Below are 24,421 nucleotides of genomic sequence, written 5' to 3'. Positions count from 1 at the left end.
ACCCTGGCCCATACCACCACCATCTGGCCCTTGGATGACTGCCTCAGCTTGCTTACCGGATTCCCTACTTCCTTGGGCCCCTCCAATCCATTCCACCCAGCAGCCACAGAGGTCTCACTGAAACAGTGTAGCTTACTCCTGTGCTCAAAACCCTCCAGTGGTTCTCATCTCCTCCACTTAAGTTTCATGTCAAGACATTCAGGGCCTCACAATCTGACCTCTCTGTCTCTCCAATATCATCTCTACCCCTTGCACCCACTCTATGCCAGCAACACTGGATTCCTCATATCCTCACATCCTTACACGCACCAAACCCCAGGACCTTTGCTACTGCTGTTCCTTTGCTTGGAGCACACATTCTCCAGATCACCACACGATTGACCCCCCCAGTTCAGCAGCGCCTGCTCACATACCCTCCCTGAAGAAAGGCCATGTTTCAAGTCACACCATCACTTCTCTCCCCTCTCACTACCTTTCTCCTTGACCTGTTTTATTTTTCTTATAATCCATATCATCCTTGGACATGAGATGTTTGTTGATTCTCACAATAAATCACTGAGATAAGTACCATTATTAATTTCAATTGCTAGATAAAGAAACAGAGGTACAGAGAGGAGACTCAATTGTACAAAGTCACTCAGTTCATATGTATCATTTGAATTCTGGTTTGACTCCAAAGATGCAGCATTTAACACCACATCTCGTGGTGTTATATTCCCCATGATGACAGAGGCCTACCACCCCAAATGCTGGCAAAGTACTGTTTTGGGATAAAATCTATAATTGTATAAATGCTCTTCTGAGTTAGATGGAAAATATTCTTTTGGTTAAAAATGACAATACCACTCTGGCAAGGATATGCAGAAACCAGAAACTGAACATTGTTGGTAGGAATGTAAAATGGTGTATCCTTAGAAAATCAATTTAGCAGTCTGTTATAAAGTTAAACATACATCTACTCTTATGCCCCAGCAATTTGAGTCCTAAGTTTTTTACCCAAGAGAAATGAAAACATGTATGTGAAGGTTCATAATAGTTTTATTCGTGTTACCAAAAACTAAAAACAACTCAGTGTCCATTAGTAAGTAAATGATAAACAATGGGGCTATATTAGAGTATGAAATATTACTCAGTAGGAAAAAAAAAGTGGAATGCCCTAACATGTAACAATATGGAAAATCTCAAAAGCAACATGTGAATAAAAGGAAACAAATATATAAGAAATGTAGAATATAATTACACTTATGTAAAATTCCAGAAAAGACAAAGCTAATCTATGAAAAGAGTTCATCAGTGATTATCTAAGGCAATGGGTGGGAGAAGTGGACTATGTAGTAGGGCAAAAGGAAACTTTTGAGGTGATCAAAATGTTGTCGACCTTAGTTAGGATAGCAGTTACACAGGTGTAAAAATTTGCCAGGCTCATGAAGCTGGATATTTATATGGTGAATTTTATTTCTAAAACTATGCTACAATAAAGTTATAGGACTTTGGGGAACATGTAAAGTGTTTTTATTGCAGCATTACTTTATTTATTCTTTTAAAATACTACTTTATTTTTTTTAAAGATTTATTTATTTATGCATACAGAACTGGGGTACAGACCAGAGTTGAAGAGGCAGTGAGAGACAGGGTGGGGAGCAGAACAGGCAGATCCATTGAAATACACTGCTGAGGGGAGCAGTGGGTGAGGCAGGAGCGGTCTGCTGCACTATGTGGGTCAGCTCCCTGGCACCAGGGATCAAACTTGTGCTGCTGTGGCTGCAGATAGCTTCATAGTGCTGCACTTTAACCTGTTGCACCACCAGAGAGGTCCGTGACTTGCTTTCTTAATTGGCTTCTTTTCCTACCCTGTCCCATTCATTCACACCCCTACCAGTGTTTTCTGTATTTCCCAAATAACTTACTTTCGTTTGGATGTCCCAGGGTGTGCTTCGGGAGAACTGAAATTAAGGCCAGTGAGAGGAGAAGACAGACAGTAAGAGAAGAACTAGGGAAGCAGTTTTTCCACAAGCATCTGTCATTCTTGGCAAAACAAGTCCCAAAATTCTGACTAGGCTCCACAAGGGCCGTGTGGGAGGACGTCCACCTGGCACTGGTTAAGGTGGTGTGAAGTCATGCGCAGTACAGGTGCCCATGATTAGGGGGTGGATAAATAAGCTGTGACGGGTGGAGAAAATGATGGCACAACTGTTACCTTCAGCAGTGTGGCTAGATAGTAGTAGGGACAAGACTGAACAAGTATACCATTCAAATAAACTGAGCGCACAGTGAAACAGTATCTAATTTTTTTAAGTGCATGCACATATTTAAGCACATATATCAAACACAAACCGAGTCGTTATCTTCCTCACATGTCATTCTGTCGCGGGAGTGGGGGACATTTGGTCCTGTCTGAAGACAGTTTTGGTTAGTACAGGGAGGTGGGGGGAGCTGCTGGCACCTAGTGGGGTCAGAGTCCAGAAATGCTGTTAAACACATCAGGCACAGGACAGCCCTTCCTAACAAAGAATTGCGCCACCCAGAAGTCGACAGTGCTGAGTCTCAGAAGCCCTGGGGAGCCCCGCACCCAGCACGAGTTGCCGAATGAACGAGGAGAGATGACGACGCCTAAACTGGCCGGTAGCAGTGGGATTGCAGCAGGATTCCTGCACATGTTAGAGGTGTGCGCGGCGGAATTTTCAGGACCCCCCGCCCGTGCTCCCCCTTAACCTGGTGCTGGGCACATTTCCTTCATCGTGGGCCTTCAGCCCGGTTCGCGTCCACTCAATTTGCGAGGTCCTCGAAAATTGCCCTAAAGCTGGCCAGGGATGAGCCCAGGCGGTGCCTGCGGGTGAGGGATTTTGCATGGCGTTTGAATAGTGCAGCCTGTGGAACCGAAACCACTGAGCACGGGAGGGCCGGGAGGGCTTGGGATCGGCGTGGGGCGGGAATGGAATGGTGGTGGTGTGGGGAGGACGGGTCAGAGTGGACTAGAATCCTGTGCGAGAGGCGAGGATGAGGTTAGTAAGCATCCTCTGGAATGTGGGGTGCCGGAATCTTTGGAGGGGCTAATTAGAACCCGGGGTAGGGGGCGGCGGACTAAAATTCTTTGGGAACGAAGTTGGAGTCACTCAGCAGCGGGGTGGGGATCCCTGGGGTTAGAGATCTAGATCTCTAGGGCAGGATTAGAGGGGTGAGGATCCTTCGTTGGCCGGATTAGAATTCTTGGGGGGTTGGGGGGTGGAGCGAGGGGTAGGATTAAGACTCTCCAATGGGAGAGATTAAAAATCCTTAAAATGTGGCATTCAGAATAGCTTTGGGGGCAGAATTAGGATTTGGGGAACAGGAAATGGTGTTAGGTTTCTTTTGAGGTCGAGTTAGAATCCCTGAGGGTGGGGTTTAGAATCCTTGGGGGACCCAGGAGGGCTTTGGGCGGCGGCACTAAAATACCTTCCGAGCAGTCTTAGGCTATTGGGAGGAGGGCGCTGGCGGTTAGGATCCCTGGAGGGGCGGGTTGAAAGTATTGGGGGCGGGGTTCTTATCCTTCAAAACGGTGTTCGGATCCTCCGGAGGCATCCTTAAAATCGCCTTAGGCAGCAAATTTTGGATTTTAGGAGGCGGGGACGGAGATCAGAATGAGGGTGGAGCTAGAATTTTCGGGGGCGGGTTTAGCATCGCCGCGGGCGCGGCCAAGGCAATCCGAGGGCCTGTGGGCGCCGCTGGGTCCCGGGCTCCAGCCCCGCGCATCTCCGAGGCCCGGAGGAGAGTCGGGGGGGTCCGAGACGGCTCAGTGCACCAGGAGCCGGAGAAGCCCCGCAGCGCGGACGCCCCTCCGAGTGCTGCCCTTTTCCTCGAAAGTTAATTCAGCTTCTTTTGGACGCGGGCGTCCCAGGACCCCGGTAGCTGCAGAGCTGGGGGGGCGCTCGAGCTGCGAGAATCCGGGTTGCCCGCCAGAAGAGCCGGCACCCAGGTGAGTGCGGAGGACGCGGGAGCCCAGGACACCAGGTGGTAAGATTGTCCTGAGGGTCTTCCCGCTACAAAGAAGCCCCGGGTGGTGGGCAAGGCTAGGGGGGGCGGGGAGGCGATGTCAAGGGGTTGAGGAAGTTCGGAGGGTCGGTGGAGGACAGGTGGGCTGGTTTTGTGATGAGGGGCCAACCCCGCGGAGGGGAGGGTGCCCAGCTGCGAACCTGGGAAAGCCCGCGGGGCGGGGCGCTCGGGCCACCGAGCAACTTTACGCTCGAGCTGCCAGCTCTCTGGCTATCTAGGTTCCCCTTTGCAAAAGAAGAAGAAAAGAAAAGAAAAAAAAAAAAAAACGAGAAGGAAGGGATGGGGTTCGCGGAGCCCGGGTGGGGAAGGCCCTGGCAGTTCCTGGTGGGGGTGGGTGACCGGTCAAGGAGGGCCACGCCGGGCAGGGGGCTGCACCTGGGGCTCGCTGGTCCCCATGGTCTAGGTATAACGCCCAAATCTGCACAAGCTGCAGGAAGTCTGGCCTTTCATATTCCTTCTTGTGAAACTTTGAGCCAGTCACTGTCCCTCCCTGAGTTCTAGTTTCCACCACTGTCAAATGAAACTGTTCATTCTTCCTTCCAAGGCTGCATTGAGCTAGAGTATCTGAGAGCTGATGTCTGACAATTTGTGTAGTGGTTAAAGGAAGAGGTTTCTAGGAGCAAGCTAAGGGATGGACTTTGGGACAGGAGATAGGTTCTTTCCACAGCGGTAGGTGGGGATGATGCTAAGTCCTCTTCAGGGTTCTTTTGAGGGCTGGACTGAGTTACTGAGGGAGGTTCTCAGGCTGCCTGGTAGATGCAGTAGTGCCCAGTACACCACACAGCAATGTGGTCTAGCCCCGGGGTTCTCAGACTCCAGTGGTACACCAGAACCAGCTCTCAGAATAGGTTAAAATGCCTATTTCTGAACTTCAACCCCAGAGTATTGGATTCTGTAGCTCTGAATCCAATTCCCAGATGCCGATGATGCCGGCCGAGGGGTGTCACCCTGAGAACTCTTGGCATGACCTTTGGCAGGTTCAGAGAAAGCCTCAGCAGGTGCCTGTATCTTTTCCCCACTTTCTCTTCACTATACCCTTCTGGAACAGGAGTTAAAATATAGGAAAAGGAAAAGAACAAAAGACTAACTTCTCCCAAAAATTAACAAATGTTAATATTTTGTCCTGTTTGCTTCAGATTTTTAAAACATCAAATTACTAAAAGTAACAGTACTGAAACCTCCCCACCTTGCATCCCTTGAGTCCTGGGTCTTTCTCCCAGTAACACTGTCTTGAATTTTAGTCATCCTGATCTATGCACACACGGGCGCACATGCACACACACACATCCCATAGATATGTATGTACAAACAATACACATGACTTTGTTGTCTTGTAGACATCTATACAAATGCTATCTTTGGGCGTCTTTTGCGATTTCTCTTTATTTTTGAATTCTTATCATTAAGAACTTCTTATCATTAAGTGGTTGGCATCTGGCCACAATGAAAAACAGAAGTCTAGTTCGATCATTCCAACTGGAGCGTCTCAGTGGGTAGGTCACCACCCCACCTTATCACCCACTTGCTTGTTGATGACCATGCAGGTCCTGCCAGGTGTTCACAGCAGGAGACTGCTGGGCCTGTGCTCATGGTCCACTGGCCACAGGAGTAGGTGTTTCTTGGGGAAAACACCAGAGGCTCGAATGCTCTCCAAAGGGGCACAGATGACCTCTCCTTTTGTAGAGAGGAGGAGTTGAGCCTCGTGGAGAGCCAGGGGAGAGAAGAGATGAACCCTTCCAGTCTCTCTAGACCCATGCTGCTCTTGCAGGTATCGCATTCTCTGCTACAGGAGAGTGAAGGTCTTCCTGCACCTTGTTCCCTGTGCCTGACTTAGTAGGTACTCAAGCAATGAAAGTATGATTTTTTTCTATGTGGGTAACAAATATTTTAGTGTATTTCTATAGTCCTTAGTACATTTTTAACAAAATTAGTAAAATGTTACTCATACAACATTTATCCTCCTTATTTCACACTACATTGTAAGTATTTTTTCTATGTCATTACAATGTTCTTGAGTTTTTTTTTTTTTTAAAGATTTATTTATTCATACAGAACTGGGGTACAGGCCAGAAATGTGGAGGGTGAGAGCACCAACCAGAAACAGAGTGGGGAGCAGAACAGGCAGATGATCAAAGTACACTGCTGAGGGGAGCAGTGGGCGGGTCAGGAGAGGTCTGCCACACCATGTGGTCACCTCCGGGGCAGGCGGGAATCGAACTCATGCGGAAGCGGCTTTAGTTTCTCAGTGTTGTGCTTTAACCCGCTGCACCACCAGGGAGGGCCTGTTCTTGAGTTTTTGATGGCTGTATTACATAATGTACTGTTTTGATTGCCATAATTTATTTCACCATTCTAGCAAAGCACTTTTATGTAGCATAAAATTTTTAAAATATTTTTTGTGGTGAAATTCACATACTGTTAGAAAATAATTTTAAAGTGAAAAATCAGTGACATTTAATGCAGCCACAATCTTGTGCAACCAACACTTCTAGGGAGTTCCAAAGCATTTTTATCATCCCCAAAGCAAACTCCATACTCATTTCCTTTAAAAGGAAACTCTCATTTCCCCTCCTCCCAGCTCTTGGTCATTGCCAATCATCTTTCATATCTATAAGTTATTTACTCTGGATATTTCATAGAAGGGAATCATACAATAGGTTTGTATGGTTTTTTGTGTCTGGCTTCCTTCATCTAGCATCTTTTCAAGTTTCCTCCATCTAGCATCTTTTCAAGTTTCATCTAGCATATTTTCAAGGTTCATCCACATTGAAGCATTTAGCAGTACCTCATTCTTTTTTATGGTTGAACAATATTTTTATGATATGTGCATATGTGCCATAATTTGTTTATTCACTCATGCATAGATGCCACTTGGGTTTTCTTCACCTTTTGGCTATTGTGAATAGTGCAATCATGAACATATACGTACATATATTGGCTTGAGCATCTGTTTTCAGTTTCCGTGGGATTGCAGGTCCTGTAGTAATCCTTGTTTAACACCATGAGGAAGTTCCAAACTGCTTTCCACCCTTTGCATTCTACAGCAACGAATGAGGGCTTCGGTTTCTCCACAACTTTGCCAACTTGCTACTTTCCTTTTTGGACATTATTCCTTTTTTGGACTATTATTATATTCAACCTGGTAGGGTGGGAAGCATGAATCTCAATCTCACCCCAACCAGGCTGCTCTCTGGAGATGCAGAGAATGGTGTCTCCATTCAGTGGGTGTTGGAGGGAGACCAGGGGTTGGACTCTAAACTCTTAGGGAGCAGGTCCCGTGACAGCTCGTGCACATCAGTCTTGCACCACTGTCTCTAACAGCTGGCACCAGTAGGGCTTTCGGAGTACTGAATGCACAAATGTTGAACAACCTCTCCCCTCCCTTGCCTGAGCTACTAGGCATATTAGGCCATAGGTCTATTTTGATTGGCCCCACAGTGATTCTTTTAAAGATTTATTTTTATTCACTTATGCATATAAGAGCTGGAGTGTAGACCAGAGATGCAGGGGTGGGGGATGAAGGGATTCACCAGAGACAGAGAGGGGAGCAGAACAGGTGGATCTACTGAAATACACTGCTGAGGGGAGCAGATAGCAAGGCAGGAGAGGCCTGCTGTGCCATGTGTGTCAGGGGATTGAACTGATGCTTCAGTGGCTGTGGACTGCTTCATAGTGTTGAGACTTAACTCCTTTGTGCCATCAGGGAGGCCCCTACAGTGATTCTTTTCAATTAACTGCTAACATTTAAAGTCCAGAGCTCACGTCAATGTGGATTTCTATCTTCTCTTGAAAATTTGGAAGACTGGTGATCCTGGGGCTAGAAGCTACTTCTGTGCTCCTCTGGTCTTCACTTATGGTGGCACTGGTGAAGCTGAATAGGTCCTGCCGGGAGCCTGCTCCCGGGCTGTCCAGTTCGCACCTGCCTTGTCTGGACGACTTTCCTCCTATGGATGATCTTGTGGACCTCATAGCCATTTGGGTATCATGACAAGTGTCCTTTTTTTTTTTTTAAAGATTTATTTATTTATGCATACAGAGCTGGGGTACAGTCCAGAGGCGCAGGGGCGGTGAGGGGATTCACCAGAGACAGAGTAGGGAGCAAAACAGGCAGATTGTTGAAGTGCATTGCTGAGGAGCAGCGGGCAGGACAGGAAAGGTCTGCCGTGCCATGTGGTCACCTCCGGGGCAGGCGGGAATCAAACTCATGTGGAAGTGGCTTTAGCTTCTTAGTGCTGTGCTTTAACCCTCTGTGCCACCAGGGAGGGCCCACGTGTCCTTTTTTTTATAAAAAAAGAATGTCGGCATCAGAGAGGTAAGTAACGTTCCCAAAGTCACACAGCAAGTTAGTGGAACAATCTCTCGTAGTTTCTGTCTACCTTAATAAGCCCCACAGCACTTTGACCCCTACCCCATTTCTCCAGGTTCCTTCAGCTGAGCTCCTGAGCCCCCTTTACCTTATAACCCAGGAGACACAGGCACAGTGAGGAGAATCGGAGCCCTCCCTCATGTGCCAGTGTAGGGAAGAACCATGAAGAGAGAGCAGGAGACCTGAGTCTGAGTACTAGCACTGCCTCACACAAGTTGGGAAGCAGCAGACAAACCTGTTCACTTTCTAAGACTCAGTTTCATCCTCTGAACAATGAGAATGTACAGAACATTCCTGACAATTCATGCAATTCCTTTGGTGTTAACATACACAAAGTGATACTACATGTTTCCTTTGTATGTTTTCGTTTGAATGTCCCCAAAAGCAGACTTTAGAAAACATTTCAAATGTGTGGACTTTTTAGTCATTCCTCACTAGTGACAGGGATCCGTTCTGAGAAATGTACTGTGAGGCGAGACTGTCATCGTGTGAACGTCATAGGGTGTATTTACACAAATCTCAGTGGGCTCACCTGTTACCCACCTGGGCTAAGTGGAGTAGCCTGCTGAGACCACCATCGTATGCATGCTCCATGGTAAGAGGAATGTGGTTAAGCAACACACAACTGTAGTTTATTTGGGAACAGATCCCAGAAAATCCTGATGGGAGAATGGGGAAGTGAGAGAGGAGAAGGTAGGAAGTAGAGGTGTGGGATCAAGCCAGTCACTACTGTGGTCACCTGGAGCTCGGTTCCCGGGGCAGACTGAGAGCCAAATCAGTGTGCTCAAGAGGTAGGGGACAGGAGATTCAACTTCCTTCTGCTGTCAGGGGAGATGCTATTTCACTAGTGCTTCCATTTGCCAAGTTCATGGGCAGATTAGACACCAATGGCCAAAGAGGACTCTCTCAGGCAAAGAGACGCAGGTGTGGGCAGTTGGAAGTCCAGTAAGAGTGTTCAGAAATGATGAAGGCCCCTCTGCACAGAGGTATGGAAATGCAGACGCTGGTCACCCAGAGGGTCTGTAAGAAAGTAATGTAGAGACACCTCAGGTTTGTCTGTTATGTTCTCACTCTTAACCAGAACTGTATATTAATATTTTACTAGGTAATAAAAGGTAACTTTAAAAGCAAAACATGTACCCTCCAAAATATAAAAGAAACAGGCTCTGTCAACTATAGGAAAGCAAGAGGATCAGAGTATGGATTACTGTAGTTTTGTGGAGGACAGCTGATCTTGGAGCATCACGGGAGGTTGGAATGAAAGGTTGCCTCTGAGGTGAACTGGCCACCCCATTCTTTCTGAAGGGGGCAATCTCCACTTAGCTCCAGCCAAGGAAAGCCTTTGTCCTCCTGCAAGCAGAGATAAACAAACACAGACTGTTTTTCTCCGTTTAAACACAAATTCAGAACTATAATTTAGATGGAGGAAAGCTCAGACATCCAGAAGGCATTTTTGATCAGTTATTCAACAAAAATAGACTGAGCACCTGTGTGTCCTAGATGTGCACACAAGTTATCAGCTCTTATCTCTTACATTCTAGGGGAGACACAAATGATAAACAAATCAATAGATTACATATTGTGTTAGGTCAGACTCTCAGACAGATTAAATATGCAAGTAACTTATTAAAGGAAGTGGCTGTGGGAGAGACCATCAGATGACAAGGCTCATCTGACTCCAAATGAATAAGAAAGTGATGGAGGGAAGGAGGGGAGGCGGAACAGTCTTACAGCGCAGCACGGCTCTAAGGAAAGCTTCACACTGCTGGCAAAGAGCTGTCTCTCGGCAGAGGTCGCCTGGCACGGGCCTGCCCAGTGTCTCTCAGTCGTTGGCAACAGTGATGGACATCAAAGCACAGTGGCTGGGGCCATTGGTCAAGTCTGCTCTGCAGGTGGAGATCCGAGAAGCCTGTCCTTGTGGCTACCACATTGAGTGGAGGTGAAAAGCCATGAAGAATATAGCTGAGAAGGGACTAGAAAGTAATGGAAGTTGGGGGCAGGTGTTCCTACCTTGGCCGGGGTAAGGAGGAAAGACCTCTCTGAGGAAGTGAGATCTGGGAAGAGACCTGGGTGAGTGAAGTTCATTGTAGAAGCAGCATGTGCATAGCTTTGGGTTGGAAGTGAGAGGTGGTGAGCCAAGGAAGAGTAAGAGACCAGATGGCCAGAATGGAATGGAGAAATCAAGAAAGGGTAGGTAGGAGGTGGGGGTGTGAGGCTGAAGGGAGCCCAGATCATAGAATTCTTGCCAGCCATCAAGGGAACTTAGGTTTGTATTCCAAGTGCAATGGGAACCCGGAAGGGTTTTGGGAGAAGGGCTTGACCTGACTTGTGTCTTGAAAGGCTTACTGATCTGTAAAACAGAATGGGGATTTGAATCCAGCTCTTTCTGACTGCAGATCCTATCTGAGAGTTTCTAAACTTCCCTGCCCCTGGCTACCTAAGAGATAAAAGCATTCTAAGTCACAATTGCCTGTGATTTCTGAGGTTGACGAGGTGGCCCAAGAGGTAATATTAAACATGTTAAGAACTTACTACATGTTTGAAAGAAGCAGTTAGAACACATGCGTCTCAGAGCCAGACTTCTGTCTGAGTCAGGCAAGTGGCCAAGGGCACAGACTTCCTCTTCAGCATGTTGTTCTGCTGTTGGGTGAACGAGGGTGGGTATTCGTACTCTGGGACTATTTCTCCCCTCTGGATAATGAAGGCCTCTCACATTCCTTTCCGTTTATAACACAGTTTTGAGTTCTTTGATCAGAAGAAGCCATGGCAAGATGAGGAATCAAGGAATGACCCTCCCTCAAATACCCACTAGGGGCAACAGTCACGTGGGAGTTGGGTAGTTCATTCAGAAGATGGTTAGGGAATCCAAGGAGAGGTAGGTAGGACCAGGTACCCCTGGAAAATTCTCAAGGTACTGGCCCTTCATAGGGAAAGACATGCTCCACCCTCACCACTGTGACTGAGATGTTCCAAGAAGAGAAATTTCCTCTAACTGGATGGTTCTGAGCCTGGGCCTCTGGCACTCTGCCCTCCTCGTTTCCAGTTTGGGTTCCTTACCCTCTGAGGCTCTGATACTGACCCCAGTGGAGGGTGAAAGGCAGGAGAACTGTTTCCTAGTTCTACCTGCCACTGGTTACCTGGGGGATCTTCTCGGCCTTGAGCCTCAGTGTTCTCTATCTGAGAATTCTGAAACTGCTGACCTCAGCCGAGTATGGTAAGGCCTGTGGAGGACTGAACATAGTACGTTCACACTACAGATGTCCAGCAGGAATAATACGTGCCAGGTGCTTTCCAGGCGTGGGGCCGGCACCCATAGGCGGGACCCATAGGGTACATAGGCCAATATGTAACCTCGCCTACTCTAATAGGTTTAGTTAGCGCCTTCTTCCATCAAAGCATGCTCTTTAGGAAGTCTTTGCCTTAAGCTACTACGCTTGCATGTGAATTGCAATCCCTCCTAAGAATTTTCTCTGCACTGGCAAAGCTCTTGGACAGTCTTAATGGGACAGAAATCCAACTTAAACTGGCTCAAACAGAAGAAGCGTCCCCTAGCACATCAGCTTCTGTCAGGGCTGGAATCAAAACTTGGAAGTCTCTTTCTGCATTTCTTACTCTGCTCCACAACTTTGAGCCTCTTTTCCAGCCATATGGAACTATTTGTACTGACACGTATTGGCCACCTATTGGCCTGAATCTGCTTCTATTACTCGAACTCTGATTGCCTTGACTTAGTTAGAGACCCACCCTAATAGCCAGGAGTTGAAGTCTAGTCCACCTTGACCCATGAATTGAGAATGGGGGAGAGGTGATTTATAAAGAAAAATCGGGAAGCTGTTGTCAAAAGAAGGGGAAGATGCTACACCAGAAAGAATTCCAACTGTGCCCTTTAGAGAACTTATCACTCAACATCTCACTTCACACCTGGAGAAACTGGGGGCCTGAGAGAGGCTGTGACATGCCTGAAGTTGCACAACAAACTTGTGGCAGAGGTGTGAATAGATCCAGGGCTCCATACCCCTCCCCCTCACAGGCCTCATCTTAAGCCTACAAGCTCCCAGGAAGCCATCTCTGGTGGGGCCCTGGCCTCTGCTCCTTGGGCCTCGCTCTGAGGGTGCAGGAGTTGTTTCTGCACAGCCTGGGGGCCATGGGAAGTGGCCAGGCAGACATTCTCACTTCCTTCCCTAATGCAAAGCCTGCAGAAGCTCAGGGGTCAAGGAGTAAGTTTCAGGTTCCAGGAGTTCAGCAGTGACCTGAGGAAGTATCTGACATGGATAGGTAGTTTTAAACTAGCCTGAGGCCTGGTAGGCCACTTCTGTTCTCACAACCTAATTTTGAACTACATTAAATAAGTAGATGTGTGTGTTCAGTTTCTCAAAAGCCTTTCACATCCTGTCGCATGGGACCTCAGGCCACACCTGAGAAGCAAGTGCCTCTTGTTTAATACGGAAGAAAATAAGACTCAAAAGAGGGAAAGTGACTCACCCAAGGTCACGTAGTTGATCAGTGGCAGAAACAGGTTCCAGAACTGAGTATCATGACTCCAAGTTGGGCCCTCGTCTCCCTACCTTGTGGGCCACAAACTTTCCTGTTCTCTAAGAATCTCCCGAAGAATTGTTAGAAATGCATATTCCAGGCGCTCAGCCCCAGAAACTGGTTTGTTCAGTGTGGTCCAGGAATACACAAGCATCAGCAAGAACAACAGTCAGGCAGTGCTTAGCCACATGTATGTCAGTCGCCGACCACAGACACCACAGTGGTCCTGAGAACCAGCCCTGTAGCCTAGGTGTACAGCAGACTCAGACCCTGGTTTGGGTAGTCAATTGGGTGCCAGGAGCACCCAATTTCAGAAATACAGGGCCGTGTGAGTGTCTTGAATACGTAAATTGATAGGGAAAGTAATAATAAATGCCCAGAAATACACTCAAACTGGCTGAAGCAAAATTGAGAATGTATCTTCTCCGAAGCTAGAAAAATTCTGATGCTGGAAAGCAAAAGACACAGCCAGTCCCAAGCACACAGACCGTCTCCACTGCTTGCCCTTCCTTCCGCTGGGGTGGCGTCACTGTACGGCACCCCCGTCTTTTGTGACTTCAGGATGGCTCCAGCTCCCTTCATCTACATCTGTATAACGATCCTTCTAGAAAAAAGTGCTCACTTTCTAATGTTTCCATGTAGGGTTTGAAGACTTAGTATGAAGAAAAGAGTTAAAGTATTTCATGATAATGTGTAGACTATGTGTTAATAATTTTGACATATTGGGATAAAGAAAAATACCCTAAAATTTCCATTTTCACTTTCAAAATATGACTGTAGGAAATTTTAAATTACCGTGTGACTACTCCCATTACATTTCTAGATCTAGTAGTCATAAAAATGAGCATTTTCTGAGGTTGACTCCACAGCAGGCAGCAGACTGGTATTCTTGGTTTAGAGGAACAAACACATTTTGTGCACATTTGACTCCTGCTGGTATATCACTTTTTAGAAAAAAAAATTCACTTTATTTTGCAAAAATTGAACTCCTGGGAATTCCCTATTTTAAAAAGTTAGCTTATCAAGTGTTACAGTATCTCTACACTTTTAAACCTAGCAGGTTGCTAAGTGTCTGTCCTTCTTTATGCTCCAGGGAAGTGCCACGAGTGCTAGTAAACAGAAATGGTAGTGCTTAATATTTCTGGAGCACACGCCCTGTGAGCACCTTACACTGCAACGCCATTCTTAGCACCACCCAAGCTGTTGAACCTTGAATGCTTTCTCAGATTTCCTAGCACCCTGAGTGAACAGGCTTTCAGAGACCATCCCTGGGGCCCTGAGACTGTCTTGAATATGGAAGTTGATAAAGGAAGTAATAATAAAGGCTCAGAGAGGTGGCTGAGCTCCGTCACATCACACAGCAGTGGCCTTCTCAGGATACCCCAATGTTGCCAAAAATCTATGAAATGTAATACAATTTTATGCCATGCAAAACCACCCCAGATGCCTTTATTTCCCAGAAGGGTAATACGCATTTATCTCAAATCAAATGAAAGTGTTAGTTTCTATTTTAAATGCACACAAGTACATTATAAAGCAGTAATTAATTGCGATAATTTTTCAAATTAATAATTCAGCACTCCAGGGTCTGAATCAGTTCTAACTTTATTCACAAAAGGCAAATGAAGTAGAAACTTCATTTGAAGAAACTGCTTAAGGCTTGAGGTGGTAAATTGTTTCCAGTTCCCACCAGGACAGACAAAAATATCCTAATAAATCAAAATAAGCACTTTTTAAAAATCACTCCCCTAAACCTAGGAATTCATGGTTTTGTTCTTAAACCACAAACAGATGCTTATGGTACCAAGATATGCGTAACTGAGTTCTAACTGCTTTTAGATGAAAATGGTAATTATGCCTGAGGAAAACACTTCCTTATGTGACTGGGCCCAGCCTGTTCTCCGCAAATACGTGTATGCATTTTGAGAAACAAATGAGACATTTCTTCTGCTTTCATAATTAAGTTTTGACTCTAGTTAGATAAGCATGTTTTCTTTAAGTGTCTTTTAAATTTTACTAATCCATCAGCAAAGTCTGTCAGTTCTACCTCCAACCTATCCCTCGAGTCATTCACCTCTTACTTCCTCAGCAGCCACCACCTCGGGGACCAGACCACCATCTGCTCAGGCCTGGACACTGCTGTGGATGTTGCTCCCTGCCCTTCTCACTGCAGGCCACCCATAGAGAAGTCAGTGGAATTGCTTAAAGTGCCCACTGGATCCTGTCATTCTCCTGCCTGGAACTTTCCATGATTTCCCGTCACCTCTAGAATCAAATCCAGATTCCTCACAAGAGTGTGGCAGCTTTGTCACATACCATCCTTACCTTTGCTTATGATCTCCAGTCAAGCTGGTTGCCTTTCAGAGTCTTGTTCTCTCCAAGCACATTCCAACCTCAGGACCTTTGCACTTGCCGTTCCCACTGCCTGGAACACTGTTCCCTCAGAGTGTTACTTGGCTTTCTCCTTTGTGTCATTCAGGCCCCAGATCAGCATCATCGCAGGGGCCTTCCTTAGCACCATCTAAAGAGACCCACGGTAGTTGTTCCCCATCACATTCTCTTTCATTGTCCCCATACTTCTCACTAACTAAATTTAACTTGTTTATTGTCTGTGGCAATTCTTATCCAGTGTGAGCTCCATGAAGACATAAACTTGTCTTATTTGTGGTTTAGAAAAATGTTCAGTAGGGGCCTTCCTCGTGGCACAGGGGTTGGAGTCTCAGTGCAATCAAACTATCACCAGTCACGGCAACATGAGTTCACGAGTTCGATCCCCCACCAGGGTGGTGACCCACATGGCGCAGCAGACCTCTCCTGTCTCACCTGCTGCTCCCCTCAGCAGAGTGTTTCAGTAGATCTGCCTGTTCTACTCCCCATTCTGTCTCTGGAGAGCCCTTTTATCCCTGACTTCTTGTCTATGCCTCATTTCTTGTAAGCATAAAGAAATAAGTCTTTTTAAAAAATGAAAAATGTTCAGTAAGTGAATGAGTGGTGGCCAAACAATTCCATGAGAGAGAGGAAGAAGTTGTTATAAGGCAATTTTAAATTGGTACAAAGGATATGATGTCTTGACTATTACTTAGCTAGATTGTTATTCGATCTCATTTCTGTCATTTAATATAAAGTGGTAATTTAGCAAGTGCAACAGTATGATTTCACTTTACTACCTGCCTGAGCCTGACACCACGCAGAGTATTTGCCACCACACATGCTTCCTCCTCTTTCCAATGCCCTGCTAGTCGGTTTTATTATTTTTTTAATTTTTTTTTTAAAGATTTATTTATTTATTCATACAGAACTGGGGTACAGGCCAGAGATGCGGAGGGTGAGAGGATTCACCAGAGACAGAGTGGGGAGCAGAACAGGCAGATCGATGAAGTACACTGCTGAGGGGAGCAGCGGGCGGGTCAGGAGAGGTCTGCCATGCCATGTGGTCACCTCCGGGGCAGGCGGGAATCGAACTCATGCGGAAGCGGCTTTAGATTGTCAGTGCTGTGCATTAACCCGCTGCGCCATCAGGGAGGGCCCGGTTTTATTATTATCCCCATATTGCTGGTAAGGAACTGAAGTGGGGGGGCATAAGTGTACAAGTCGGGTACTGGGAGGTGCCAAATATTGACTCAGGACTCCTGACCAGAAACCAGTGGCACTCACCACCCCCTTCGGTGCTCCAGCTCGCCGTGGTGAGCTTCGATTACCCTTGTGACTTACTGTCTGAGTAAACCCCCCCTTCACAGGGCCCCAGTTGCTTGACTGTGAAACGTGCGGCTGTGTGAGCGTGACAGACCTGGCTATGAGGGAGCCAGAAGTGCAAGGGCAGAGTGAGCTCTGAGTGGCCAGGATGGGGTGACTGGGGCTGGCGGGAGTCGGCCTGGGCCGGGCCCTGAGACCCAGCCTCCCAGACTCCCCTGTGTGGAGCTCAGGGCTTCTGGCCTCACCTCCCTTCTCTCTGCAGCAGGATGGGGTGTGTGAAGTCCAAGTTCCTGCCGGACAGAGGCAAATCCCCAAAAATGCAGCCCATTGCCAGCTCACACAGCCCCTTGTACGTGCCCGATCCCACGTCGTCCGGCAAGCGGGTGAGTGGGGGAACATGGGGCACTGACAGCTGGGTTGGGGGCCGGGGGCTGCCCTAACCTCCTCCTGGTTTCCCAAGGATGAACAGGGTGTGTTTGGGTGAGATGATTCTGAGCAGCTACCCACAGTACCCTAACTCTCCAGAATACATCTGCACCCAGGCCCCAAGGCAAGGACCTCACTTCTTACCTGCCCCCAAGCCTTGGCCCATCAGCCTGGGCTCTAGTGACTGGGTAGGAGAGAGCCTGGCAGCCTCAGGCCTCCACAGTGGCACAAGCAATGCTGAGAGCAGTGAGTGACCAGGCCAGTGCAGAGGGCAGCGGTGTCCATCTCCTGGCAACGACTGTGAGAACAGCTGTCGTCATACTGGAGCAGTGACACCAGTGGGAGTCAAGGCATCAGCTGCAGGACCAATAGAAGCAGTAGCCGAGCAGTGGCGAGACTGGTAGATGTTTTTACTCATTTGTGCTTACCTAGAGCTGATGACGACCCAAGCACAACATTAAGCACTTTGCAGTCACAAGTGCCTTTCATCCTCCTAAGAATCCTATTGTAGGGCACAAAGATCAAATAACTCTCCCAAAACTACTTGGTTAGTAAGTGGGAGTGCCGGATTCAGACATGGGCAGTGCAGGTTCCAAATGCTGCTGGAAAGAACAGGAACAGGAAGAAGCCGCTTGCTAATGACATGAGCAGTGAGTGCGGAGGTGACAGTGGCACAAGTAATGGCAGCTTGCAGCCCCCCAGCACCGCTGGTCACAGTTATTGCAGCAGCTTGGCGTCACCGAACAGCACCAGGGGGTCAACAGTGACAGTTTGAGCAATGGCAGTGACAGAACTCAGAGCAGCAGTAACAGTCATAATCATCCTGACCATTTGTCAAACACCTGCTATGTCGTAGGCACCAAATCGAGGACTTCCACATCATTAATCCTCGCCAGAAGCTGCGAGCCAGGAGTCACACCACTTTATAGCAGAGTCGGCTAAGGCTCAAAGAGGGTCCATGGCTTCTGGGGGTCACACAGCTGGGATGTGGGAGAATCAGGTGTTTCTAAATCCAAGGTTGGGGTTCTTTATACCCTGTGGTCCTGGAGTCTATTCCCTTATGTGAGGTTCTCTAGGGAAGCAGAGCTTCTTCTTGCCTAGAGAGCTGGGGTACACTCCTTCCCCTAACTCCTTAATCCTAAACCTACCCCTGAGCCTTGCTTCTAACATCTACTCTCTGTGGCCCGTGACAGCCTGGAGAGACTGAAGACAAAGATCTTGTCCCAACACACCCATTCCTTCAAATCATTTTTCACAGGATATGGATTCCTGACCTTTCTCCATCTTGCTTGTCTTTCTCCAGACATGATGCCTAGAGCAGGACTAACTCTAGAAATGGGGAAAAAGTCACCTCCCTCTCTCTGACACTTGACCTCTATTAATACAACCTGAGATTACATGAATTATTCACATTGGTAACCGAGCTAATCTCTTACACCCTAAATCATGCCCAGGTCTGCCTCTTCCTTGATCTGCATGACCCTGGACCCTTTCCATGGCCAGGGCTCCAGGTTCTCACGTCCTCTGAATCTCTCTAACTTCTCACCAGATGGAGGTTAAGAGTTTTGTTCACCAGGTTTAAGGGATATCACTATCAGTTATCATTGTTCCCTCCTATAGGATATTAGTTCTGCATTAAATCATTAGGTTCCTCAGAGAAAGAGTTCCCAAGTCAAATTCATTTGCGAAACACTAAGCAACTTTCCTGTAGGAGCCCTTTATGAATCTTTGTCATGGATTCTGTGACTCTCCCCAAAATGATGTACTTCTCAGAGTTTCCCAAACCCATTTCTTTAAATTAGTGTTTCACTGATGTATATGATTTTCCTTGAAAATAACCACAAATTACAGGGCAAGATACAGCTACTTCTGGTTGGTGTTCCCATCCCAGAGGTGCCAGCTGTCATCAGTTCAGTGTGGACTCTTGCAAACCTTTCCCATAAATTTACACTAACACTTAGGGTATGTCCACAGAAGGTATTTGGGAGGTGTATATGCATTTTATATGCATGTATGTATTTTTTAACAAAAATGATACAATGTTTTATTTCTTTTTCAAGGAAATTTCTTCACTGGGTACATTTATTATTCAACTTAATTTTTTTGTTTCTCAGGATTTAATTTTTTAAAAAAATATACATTTTACATCATTTTTAATTTTTGTGTAATGTATGCTTCCTCCTCTCAGGTGTGGTCCCCTGAAATTCCCACCAAGTCACCTGAGTACCATCGCCACAATCCCTGTGCTCTTCCCTCCCCTGTTTTGACCCTCCTCCTCTGTCTTCCTCCTGCAGAATGTCTCTGATATATAGTTGCCTGTTGATTTTGATTTTTAATCTATTATAATTACTTTTCCCCTGATCCTTTATTTGTTTCCTCTACACTTCTCCTCTCAGTGAAACCATGAGTATTTTTTCTTTCAGGCTTATTTCACTGAGCACGATCCCTTCCAGTTCCATCCTTCTTGCTGTGAATGGCACAAGTTTACCTTCTTTGATTGCTGAGTAATTGACTGTATTAAACCGATAATACTGAGGAAATAGCTTTGTTCACTCAACAATATGTCTTTGAAGTCTGGTGTCAGGAATGAAGCATGTCCTCTCTCATGTAAGAACTGTTTGGGGTGCCTTTTTTAGGTGTCATTTCCCCTTTAGATGGACATGTCAGCTCTTTCACATACTAACGGGACATGTTGGTAGATTCAGAGTTTCTTCAAACATACCGTGGAAAACCCAGAGGTGGCCCAACCCCCTCACTGTATCAAGGAGGACAGTCCAGTGTTCCCTGTTCTATCCAAGGCTGAGAGCAGAGCCCAGAACTCGAGACCTGAATCCTTGGGCTGGCTACCCCCGCAGTGTGTGTGTGACCTCAGGCACACCCCCCACCTTCTCCGGGCCTCTTCCCATGACACCAGGGCTATGATGAAATGCTCCTGGGTATCCATTCAGCACAGACCTTTTGAGGTGCCACACACTGTCAGATTCATGCCCTTCTCCATTTCTCCCCCACAGGGGCCCAATAGTAATGGCAGCTCACCAGGGTCCATGGAGGGTAAGTACCTGGCACACATGCGCAGTGGAGTTCTGGTTAGGTTCTCAGTCAGAGTTTGCGGTAAAAATCCCAGAAAGTCAAAACTGCCTTTGAAAATCCCCACAGAGTACTTCATTGCAGGTTATTGTGTTTCTGGAACACCATCTGGTGATATGAATAAAACACCATTAGCTTTTAGTACTAGGACGGCAGCCAGCGTGGCCAGATGCTACAGACACATCAGCACATCTGGGCTGGGTGCTGGGATGGGGCACACCCAGTGCCACAGGTGTACGCAGGTGAGGCCGCTCCCTCCCACGCGTCTCTTTCCCCCCAGGCTCTGAGGACATCGTGGTCGCCCTATACGATTATGAAGCTATTCACCGTGAAGATCTCAGTTTCCAGAAGGGGGACCAGATGGTGGTCCTGGAGGAGTGAGTCCCCCACTCCCCTTTAGGAACCCTACCTTATTCTCTAAATATATCCTCTTTTGTGCTCCAGTAAAGGGCCTGATAGACTGACTGTCTAAGGCTAGGGCAGAACCTGACCCAGGGGAGGGAGGGCTGCCGTTAACCTGGATGAAACTGTAATGATGGGGCCTGGACACTTACGATGGTGCATGGCCAGGCAGGATGCAGGGGTGAAAGTGTTTCCAGGGAAGCCTTCTTGGGCTCTGGTGACTAAGCTACAGGCTTTCCTGTGCACCAGAACCTATAGAGGTGTCTTCATACCCCAAATCTTTGGAGATCTGAGCCCTGAGCTTCATCTCCAACCTCCTACAGTGTGGTGTCCAGGATGTGCTGGGGCCCAAGAATGGCAGTGGTTATGCTCGGTCCGACTCTGAGCCCCCTCTTTCTGACTCTGGCCCCAGCTGAATCACTGTGGGTCTGCTGTGGGCACAGGGCCCCACCTTGGGCTACTAAGGCCACATCCAGGGCCGAGGAATGAGCCAAAGACCTAGGGCTGTGGGCTCTCAACGCAGAGTCGGGGCCTGATTCTAGCACCTCTGACTCACAGTAGAGACTGTTGTTAAGATCTCTGCCTAGTCATGGGGTGCGTGCTGGAGCCGGTACAGCTGTGTCCCTGAGGCTCACCCTACTGGCTTCCTGGGATTGGGCTGTATTCAGAGTCATTGCTGAGAGGGGGGTGGCTACGGATAATGAGGGGACTCCTGCCCCTCCCCCTTTTGCTCCCTCTTATCCTCAGGTCTGGGGAATGGTGGAAGGCTCAGTCCCTGGCCACGCGGAAAGAGGGTTACATCCCAAGCAACTATGTCGCACGTGTTAACTCTCTGGAGACAGAAGAGTAAGTATTCCATTTTCTTGCCTCCCAGAAGGCAGCATGAGCAAAACCAGCCTTGTTCCAGCCTCAGGGCCTTTGCACTCACTGTCTCCCTTACTGGTACATTCTTTCTGGGGCTATTTGTTTGATGGGCAGTGGACCCCCTCTCACTTTTTCTCACTCAATAGAATCACATAGGGCAACCCTTCTGAAAACCTCTCACTAGCAAAAATGATCTTGTTTCTTTGGTTGTCAAGTGCCAGTTGTTGCCCCACCATTTAGGACGGGAGCACATGGGGCATGAGGCAGGACTTGTCTAGTAACAGAGGGCACCTGGGGGGGGGGAGGACACAGGATCCTTGGGGATGGAATCTAACTTCCTCTCCTGCCTTGAAATAGACAATACTTTCAAGTCTTTAAAATGTAAACGATGCCGATACAGGATAAAGAGGGCAAAGTCTTCCTCCCACCAGATGCTCCCCTCCCAGAAGCAAGTGCCTCCCTTTCTTGTGAGTCCTCCCGAATGCTTTATAATCCTATAACAAAGTACATGCTCTTCCCATTGTTTACACTGTCCTGTGCCTTTTGTCCAGATCTAGGCAGCGCCTAGAGCATCCTTCTTCCTTTTTAGCTGCGGAATGGCAGCTAAATGTCATGTAGAATCCCAGGTATCGCTCGTGGCTTAGGTAGTTGCTTCCAGTCTCCAGCTGCAGTGAGTCCCCTCGTGTGTATGTGTCATGTCCTCCTGCTAGGTCTGTGGGAAGTGCCAGCAACGTGGTTCTTACTTTGTGGCCTCTAACCTTGCGAGATACTTTCCCGTGCAACAGCCACAGAATGAATTGCAGTGAGGCAGGGGGACATGGTGAAGAACTTGGGCTCTAGGGTAGATGGATTTGAATCCGCCACTTCCCCTTCCCACCTAGGACACCAGGCAAGTTAGTTACTCTCTGACCCTCGGTTTCTTCATGATCAAATGGGGTAAAGAGGACAACACTATGGTTGTTGAATAGATGATAAGAACTCCCTGATTATTAGTTGTCTTTATCCTCAGTTGATATCAGAGGAGCAGATGCTCAGAGAGGGAAAGTGACTTGCTCAAAGTCACACAGCAGCTTTAAGGCCTGCTGACTTCTGTTCTGGGCTTTTTCCTGTCACAGCACATGAAGTCCTCCTTACTCTAGGAAGGGTGGGAATGGATTTGGTGGCTGCTGCTTGCCACCAGGCCAGATACTCAGGGAGAAAGAAGAGGCCCAAGGCTATAGATCCGAGTATAACATTATCTGAAATTTCAAGTGTTAGCTCAGAAATTCTGCCAGCTTTATAGGAGTCTCTGAAGTTAATGGAGCCCAGGGGCTCCCAGGTCCTGAGTGTGTCTTCTTGTGAAGTTCTCAAAAGTAAGATTTTGACCACAATTGGTTGCAAGTGCTGTATGTTTCTACTCCCTGTTTCTGTCCACTTTGGGTGAGGCTGGAACGGCCCCCGGGTGTTTGACCCTTGGCATGCCATGCTGCTTTTAAAGAAAGTTCCACAAAATGCATCCATTTCAGTTTCAGCATACTGGATTCACACCTGTAAAACACCTGGTAAACCGATGGCCAGTTGCAGTTTCACCAGAATGCTGTGATTTGCAGTGGAACTAAAGAACAGATTAAACATGTAAAGTCTTTCCCTTCCTCTCTCTCTCTCTATCCTTCTATGAACTCTTTTCTTTTACCAGTGATTTGCACCTTTGGGATATTTCTTTTGTCTTCCTAATTTGAAGTCTTCCTTTTTAGAGAACAAGGAGGAAAATTTGCCCCCTCTCCAAAAAGAGTGGAGCTTACGGGACAAAACATTGCATCTATCTGTCGATCTGTGCAGCTGGCAAAGACACGGTGCTTCCTCCTGACACCGGATGAGCATGCTTAGCTGGGCATGCAGTGAGTCTTAGAGAACTCAAATTCTTCAGCCCTAGACTTTGAGTAATTACAAGACCACATATATATCACATATATATATATATGAGATATATATATGTATGTATATATATGTTACATATATACTCGTAAATATATATAATGCATTCTATACTTGCATTAGGTAAAACAACACATGTCCACTGATTCTGATATGATTTGTGTAAAAGGCTGCTGGTAGTGAGGTTAGGCTGCTTGCTAGGTGGGGCCTCCTCGGGCCTATGGGTGAGTAAAACATGCAAATACTATCTTACAGCAAGTGAACTAACATATGTGAGGCCACCACCAGATCCCCTATTCAGATGCTTTGGCTAAAACTGTAACTGACTTATTCTATGCACAATAAATCTCACTTTCAATGATAGAAATATCAAAGGAATGGTTGTTTTCTCCAAAAGTATCTTTGAGGAACATTGATTTCACGGGAAACCAGCCTCTGGTATCTAGCCAGCTGGCACCAGACGCCCCTGTGGCTCACACGCTGCCCCGCCCCTTTCCACCAGGTGGTTCTTCAAGGGCATCAGCCGGAAGGATGCCGAGCGCCACCTCCTGGCCCCTGGCAATGTGCTGGGCTCCTTCATGATCCGGGACAGCGAGACCACCAAAGGTGACCAGCCCTCCCCACCCTCACACCCCACCCTGCTGGGGTTCCCGGGGTGACTGGCACGACCCCTGACCCCTTCCCTGACCCCTTACCTCTGCGTATGCCCAGAGGAGCCTGAAAACCTCCACCAGCCCATCGTGGCTGCCAGGTTTTCTCCTGCTCTTCACGCAAGCCCTATTTGGGTCCTTCCTCAGTCCCAGTTGCAGGTTCGGGTTAAAACATCACATGACAGAAACTGTGATCGTGGACTGTGTGTTTCTGGTCTGTGTGATGTCCTGTGTGTTAGGTTCTTGTTGCTACTCGAACAAATTACCGCACTTGAAGTGACTTTAAACAAGATGAAATTGGTTTCACTAGGCTCAAATTATGATCAGCAAGGTTGTTTCCTTCAGGAGTCTTCAGGAAAGAATCTATTTCCTTTGTCAGCTTCTAGAGACCACCAGCCCTTCACTCACATCTCTCCAACCTCCTGTATCCATCTTCTCACTTTCTTTATTTTATTTT

The 24,421-nt window shown here is 47.3% G+C and overlaps 1 protein-coding gene across 1 annotated transcript in view; it reads left to right on the top strand.

The window, feature by feature from the left end:
- Positions 1-3,781: 3,781 nt before the first annotated feature.
- The window catches only part of HCK (HCK proto-oncogene, Src family tyrosine kinase), a 33,155-nt gene continuing 12,515 nt past the window's right edge, over positions 3,782-24,421 (top strand). The window contains exons 1-6 of the mRNA XM_012728177.1: positions 3,782-3,952; positions 16,884-17,004; positions 20,059-20,098; positions 20,415-20,511; positions 21,284-21,382; positions 23,817-23,925. Of these exons, the coding sequence (XP_012583631.1) occupies positions 16,888-17,004; positions 20,059-20,098; positions 20,415-20,511; positions 21,284-21,382; positions 23,817-23,925 (462 nt within the window). The 5' untranslated portion in view covers positions 3,782-3,952; positions 16,884-16,887. The remainder of the gene's footprint in view (positions 3,953-16,883; positions 17,005-20,058; positions 20,099-20,414; positions 20,512-21,283; positions 21,383-23,816; positions 23,926-24,421) is intronic.

The sequence above is a fragment of the Condylura cristata genome, unplaced genomic scaffold (genome assembly GCF_000260355.1).
Source record: "Condylura cristata isolate star-nosed mole 26May11 unplaced genomic scaffold, ConCri1.0 scaffold00022, whole genome shotgun sequence".
NCBI classification, from domain to species: domain Eukaryota; kingdom Metazoa; phylum Chordata; class Mammalia; order Eulipotyphla; family Talpidae; genus Condylura; species Condylura cristata.
This window is presented reverse-complemented; position numbering and strand designations above follow the sequence as displayed.